General features: G+C 29.9%; 1 protein-coding gene across 1 annotated transcript; it reads left to right on the top strand.

Annotated features, from left to right (window-relative positions):
* Positions 1-1,591: 1,591 nt before the first annotated feature.
* On the top strand, positions 1,592-1,975 carry LOC119667162. Its single transcript, XM_038076451.1, has one exon. It carries the CDS (start codon positions 1,592-1,594, stop codon positions 1,973-1,975), a length of 384 nt encoding a protein of 127 aa, XP_037932379.1.
* The last annotated feature ends 5,497 nt before the right edge of the window (positions 1,976-7,472 follow it).

The raw sequence follows: 7,472 nt of genomic DNA, 5'->3' as shown, positions 1-7,472 counted from the left end.
CGCTAAAATTGGGAGGTCTAGTCACTTCAATTTGAGAGTTAAAAGGATAAATATACGTAAAAATTCAATTTCAAATTGGTCTCTTAATGATAAAAATGCTTCACTGTGGGAAACTTTGGTTTTTGGGTTGAATTTTGAATACTATATTCAAAGATTGAAAGTAAGATTTAAAATCCGACTACTTATATCTTTCAAGTATTATAATAGTATTTTTCAGTTTATTGTAATTTATTTCAATAGGTAAATCTAAAAATTAGTTTGACTAGTCTTTTCTGTAGTGACACACATTGATGTTACTGGGAAATATTTTTTTGGTATCCTATATCTCACCATATTTTGATGTAATCTTGGCCTAAAAGATTTCATTTCAAATATTTCGCATTTAACTAAGCAATACCCTGTATGTGGATATATAAAATTTGTGTTAATTTAAGCCTAAAAGAATGTTAAAAGTTAGAGCTAAATTTATAAGCTCATGCGCTTTCAAGGTTGTAGCTAAATTGGCCTGATAGAATTTATTTGTTAGTGTCGATTAGTTAAATATTCGTTTAAGCAGATCCGTAGTTTACTTTAAGAAGGGCTTTAAAAAGGAATAAGGTTTTCATATAAATGCTGGATCGACTATATTTTTGTTAACGTTTTCTTAAGTCATGTTACATTTATGATGAATAGACATTATGACATATATGCATATATGTGTACATATAGTCCTTTAATTAATTTAAAGTAACTTAAATGGGGCTCTTCAGCTTCATTAAGAGTAAGATTATTGTAATTAAAGAGTCTTAACAATCTAATTCAAATGATTATGATATTATTAAAAATGACTGTGTTCTATTTGTGTTTATTGACATTACAGTAGCTTTTGGTTTCTGACTTTTAGGCTTAATGTATCAGTAAACAAGTGGCATATCATATCATATCATATCATATTTGTTTCCCACATTACGTGAAATGCAAAGTGTCTTCACAGTCTATATAATATTACTATTTCTATTCTTTGCTCACAATTTTGTTAGCTATTAGCTGAGACCTTTTCGGGCTAATCTTTTGGCATGATTGCTCTTAGCTGCTCTGTAATTTATTGATTAGTAAGTTTTGAAGTAAATAAAAAAATTGTTATCATACTTTAATTTTTATTTATTCATTTTGAAAATTTATTTGAGTCAACAGATAATTATTTAAAAAATATTTGAACAATTGTTTTCAGCTTTACTGCGTCTATTATATTGTATTAAAGTCTTTTTTTTTTGTATACTTGTTTTTGGGAAGATATTAGAAGTCATATAAGTAAAAAGACTTAAAATTAAATGCCAGCATATATAAAATGTGTTATATATAAAAGTAAAGAAGACAATGTGTTCTGTATTTTATTTCTACTTAAAAATCTGTGGATCTGCTATTTACTTTTTCAGTATGTTCAAAAATATGTGCAAAAAATATTAGAAATATAAGTAAACAATTTAAGAAAATATTTATTAACTTCATTAATTTAGTTTTTATATAAATATCAGTTTAATTAGAAAACCTTTCAGTAGGTGACAAAGAATACAAAAATTCTTGCAAACGGATGGAGCAGTTGTTGTAAATCATGGCTTTCAGACTTTTGAAAATATATCTAATTATAACTCTTATTGTGGCATATGTTGCAGCACAAAGTACTGTAGGCAATGATGGTAATGTCAGCAACGGCTCAGATGGCGGTGTTGTTAGTACAGGCGTAAGTGGAGTTAGTCCTGGAAATAGTGGCAGCGGTAGCTCTGATGGAAGTTCTGGTAATGTTGGTGATATTAGTGGAAGCGGTGCAGGTGATGGAGGGGAAATAATTCCGATTTCCGCAACAGTTAGAACTACTAGACGAACAACAAAAAGAACCACGCGTAAACCTTCAAGAAGAACAACTCGAAGATCTGGTAGGAAACCGAATAGAAGAAAACCAAATCGTAGGCCAAGAAGACCAAATGGAGGCAAATAAGTTTACTGCCATAAGAAGAGAAAAATTGTCACTCCTGGTTAAGGTACATGAACATTTGGTCACATCAATATGATTTTGTACATTGGTTTCAGATAAATGATATGAGATAAAATTAATAAATGATTAAATAAAACAGAAAAACAATATCGTTATATATTGTTACTTGTAACAGAAGTATTCGTAATAAATTAAAAATGTTAATTAAAAATGTTATTAAGGAAACTAAAAGTGCTCTTATTTACATATCCCCAACTAGTTAAGGTACTATCTGATATAATGAATTGATTATACATACATACTGATTGTATGTACAACTGAATCACTATACAATTCATATAGAGAGGAGTTAAGCACTAATAAAGCGAAAATGATTTTTTTTTTTATATTATTATACAGTGCATTATGACAATATTATAGCAAGTAATAGCTTAAAGCAGCATAAAAGTTATGTTATACTTAAATTTTGTACTATTCATATATGAAACCTATTTATTACATTTGTTGTTACTTATTTTGCACACTCATAATATGTACTTTTATTATGTACTTTGGCATAATATACCTTCATGACCACAATAAATACTACCCTCCCATGTATTTTAAAGCTTTAATATTTGACATCTTTACTTCGAAAACTGTCATTACATCATTAGTAGCACATAAAGCGTTATATAATAAAAATATATGTTTATATACTACACTTCCGAAAGTCCACTACAACAAGTATTTGAAGTTAATAGTATTATATACTGACATGTCCGTATTTTTATTAATATTTGTGTGCTCGTAACTTGCCTGCTTTATGTGGTTATCTTATCCCTTTATGATTATACGAGATTAGCTTTCCTTTATGCTGTCATGATTTGCTGGGCACATATCATATCCTGTAGTGGCATGCATACTGGATCTGTGTTATGTCAACATTTATTTATGAGTGCTATAATCCAATTTTTAGCTATTTCCTTTTGTTCTCTTATTTGCAGATAATCTGTATTTGTCTATATCATAAATAAGCAAAAACAACAAATGGATGCGAATTTGTATATTAGTTTGCTTCGTGTGCAGGATACCATGAAATTTTTGTTGTCAGTCATTTGTCTTGTGGTATTCTTTTGTATGGTGATCATTAAACATTATCGTTACACAAACAGACAACAGGACAATCGGACAACTTAACAAATGAGATTATGTTGACTTATAAGGAGCAACTTTGGAACAACATATGGCACAGTTATTCGCTGCGAACAATTGTATTTTGGGTCGATGTAGCTTTCTACATCCACACATAAATTCTATCATTTTTAGTTTTTATTTTTTTTTATTATTACAAAGTTTCCCACTTTATCTCTCCTACGGTCTTCTAAGATTAATTGTTTTCTGAACTGTCTGTTGGCATTCAATTTTACATAAAATAGCGATTTAATACCATGCAAAGGTTATTGAGTTTGCATCCCTAAATTGTTGCTAAGTGCATAGCAATTTGTATCTATTGTATAAAATTATTGTTAAACAAATTGAAATTGCACAAACTGAATTAGTGTTAGGGTTGAGATATGTGTAGTTTGTACATTATGTTGAGTGATTTGAAATCGTGTTCGGTATTGACTCTGCAAACACAATAACTTATTTATTTCCCTAACAACGAATTGTATACAAATAAATTGTAGAAATATACATATTTTCATTATAGAAAAATTATAAGTTTATTTATTTATAAGATTACAGAAACTTAAAATAATAAAACAATGTAACCAATACTTTGTACTATGCTTGTATCGTTTAATATAAGAATTATTCACAGGAATATCATGAGCTGAAATGCATTCTGTGCGCTGTAATATATTTCAGTTTATATTATAGCACCTCTGGTCATATCATCCGCTTAATCTATATCTAAAAGTTTCTTGAATGGATTCCGTCATTGTCTGTCATTGGTAGACTTCACGTTAGTTTGTTAAGCGAAGCGTAATCTATAAATAGGAGTGGTAAACTGACTCAAATGACACCCCTTAAAAGTAGTCATGTTTTCGAAACGTATTACGAATCTTTGTATATAGCTCTATATTTTATTATTTTTATAAAATTGAATTTTTTCATAGATCATTCCATATTGTTAAGTGCACACTTGAAATTCACTAGAAGGAAAAACAGTAGCTGTCATTCTGACATCTGCTTTACTATAATCATCATTAAAGTAGTCATATGGTCGTTAAAGGTCTACTGTGCAATTAAATCGTCTTGTTCACAACGTATTAATGACTTAATTGTTGATTTTTTAACAATGGTCTTCACAATTTTGTAATGAATACAAACACTAATAATTATCAATGGTCAAAACTTTATTCAACTTTGATACAAGCCAAAATCGGAAACGTTTCCAACACTGTGGCGATCCAGTAGGCTATGGATTTATTGAAATTGAAAAGCAAAATTCAAAATCAAATATATTGTTTCTTTCAAAGTTTGTTTTTTGTAATGTTTGTCAACAATATTTACCTTTATTAATATCTTGTTAAATTTATTTGTGTTTTGTCAAATTCTCAAAATACATTTTAACACATTTATTCCAGGTTATGATTTGCATGATTTTTAATTTAATTTCATTAAATTATTTGGTGTATATATAAAAAGTCGCCCAACTTTATTACATTATACTCCAAATAATTTTAATTAGAGTACATTATGCAGTGCCAATAATTAACAATTTTGTACTGTTAACTTGTAATTTTGACTTTTGAAAAATGTCCGAAAAAAGGTCGACATTTTTTCTGTGTTGAAGATACTTACTCTTCAACAAATTATTCTTTTATAATTTAACTTTTTTAAATCACGTCGGGGGTCCCTTTTGGCTCCCTTTTGGAAATCTGTATTGAGCTCACTAGTAGGTTACTTGATACAAAAGCATATCCAGCGCGCTACATTTCTTCTCTGCCTAGAAGAATAAGTAACTTTTTGACAGATTCCTTCTGACTACTCAGCTTTGACATGGACTGGAGAGTAAACACTTGAACAGCAGCTTCTTGTTTAATCTATAGACTATATATAATTTAAAATACATATTTTTACCATGAAACATCAACCATAGTTTTAACGCTTTACTTTATTTTTTATATTATATAATGTGGGACGTTGTAAATAGTACCCAGCAAGTGGCCCCACTGAAATGAAAGATTAGCAGAAGTAGACTACGAAACGACTTGGGTTCTTTTTCGTCCTTCGATTTTCAGATGTAGTTATTGAGTTGAAGCTAGAGAGGCTTCCATTCAAATAACTTCATATCTAGTTATTGCAAGCAGCTCATTTAGCTTGACGTTGCCTTTCAAGTCCTTATCAACATAATGGTGTCCCAAGACAGTCATTCTCCTGATTGCCAGTGCTGGACCATATATTCACGATGTATCTTTTTTTCCTAGGATTAGTCTGCAAGTATCTTCTTCAACAAGAGTTATCTTTTTGAGGTAATACTTTAAGTTTCTATGTCCAATAATCAATGAGCTCAGCCAGCTTAAGATGTTTCGCAAATAGCTAAGTACTTTTATAGCTTCTCAGGTCAACATTACGGCATCATGAGTTTAGTCTGTCCACTTATCGAAATAAGCTGCAATTATGTTGTAGCTCAAAGTTATTCTGAACTCTGGGCCGCAAAGGTTATGGCTTGATCCCTGCTTTGCTAGTTCATCTGCCTTTTCGTTTTGCTCAATACTTATATGTCCTTTAACCCACATTTCCATTAGCACAATCCATGAGCTTCGTGACACATTCTTGTACAAAGCTATTATTTTTTATAAAATAATATTTAATCGTCCCTATTATAGTCCCTACTATTTTAATCAATTGTGCTGTTCCTAAGGCCCGATTTCTAAACACTCTTAATCAAAAAACATAGATTGATTGAAAAATTATTCGCAACACTTCAAATACATTGTTGACAGAAAAGTAACGAGTGCAATCAAAACTCTTGTTTTGAATTAACTGGAAAGGCTTCATTTGTTGACAGCACGACTTGCCTGCCGCACAATTGCAATGGCGTCACAATTGCCAACGAAATTGCATGACTTTTCAATGAGTCACACAGGATAAAAAGTTTCCGTTGCGTTTTTCCGCAATACCAATTTCAGATTTCATGTGAGATTTCGCTTTCAAAACTATAAGTTTATTTAGTGCCTCCGACGACGACGATGACGACGTCGTTTATTTCGAATTTATTTATTTTTTGAGATATTTTTAGTTTTGTATATTGTGTTGCAGCTTTTGTGCAAAATTTTTATTTGTTGATTTTTCACTTCAGAGAACAAAAAGTTCGCACTTGGAAAGTATGAAGATAAATATAAAGTTTTCTTCAATGTTATTATAAGGAAATGAAATTAAATATTTTTTCATAATTGTGTTAACTTAATTTGTTTGTGGAAGATTTTGTGTCTTTCTTAATTATTTGCAACTCATAATTTTGTTAAATATTTCATCCTAAATGTATTGATGCAAATGTTTTTAATTGCATTATTTGAACACAAAATTCTGAAATAACTTTATTAGCTCAGTGATTTATAAGTTAATTGAACAAAGTAAAATTATTCTATATAAAGAAGATATAACACATTTCATGCTAGATAATATTTAGTTATTTTATGTGTGAAAAAAAAAAAACATTTTCCAAAAGTTTAGATACAAAAGCAAACGATTCTTCAAATAAAATGAATGCTTATGTACATAGGAAATCATCACCTGGCTATACTTTATACAATTGCATTTACTAAATAGGAATACTGATTGGCTGCATATAATTAGCATTTGATTTTCAATTCACTCATGTACAATGGAATTTAATTAAAATGCACAATAATGCGAAACTGGCGCGGTAATAACCAATTTTCTGATTACAAAAGTGAGTGCATGATTGATTTGCTCAGTTCTGTATTGAATTTTTCAAGCATTTTTATTCATGAATACCGACATCAATCAATAAAATATAATGCATATTTATATGTCTTTGAACTGAAATGTGAATTTAAATAAAAATCTCACCCACCAAACTTTAAACTTTATAAGAACTTTATAAGTGCTTTTTAAACCCGTAACCATTTTTAATAAAAATCAAAAAAATTATATACGACAACCAGAGAGAACCACAAGTTAATAACTCATACGAAATAACTTAATGACTGCAAAAAATTAAATGAAATTTTCTTAAACGAGTAAAGTCCCACATTCCAATTTAATTAAAAATATGTGTTGAATTCACTTTTTCCTTGCCACTCACCAAAGTTTATGTCAAGTTAATAAAATGACAATGTTATGCTGTAAGGCGCGTATCCTTGAAAGGATAACAGTGACATGTGCAAAACTCTATTAAATGTAGACAAGCACTTTAATATCGCTGTCCCCACAAACTCCAAACTGTCTTAAAGAACTGTTGTTGGCACCGCTGTTGAGCTTGCTTCTCCCTAAATAAGCACCATACAAGATCCCATAACTGTGAAATTTTGCTTGCCATATTTCC

Source organism: Teleopsis dalmanni, chromosome 1 (assembly GCF_002237135.1).
Source record: "Teleopsis dalmanni isolate 2A chromosome 1, ASM223713v2, whole genome shotgun sequence".
Taxonomy (NCBI): domain Eukaryota; kingdom Metazoa; phylum Arthropoda; class Insecta; order Diptera; family Diopsidae; genus Teleopsis; species Teleopsis dalmanni.
Note: the sequence above shows the minus strand (reverse complement) of the source record. Positions and strands in the feature narration are given on the sequence as shown.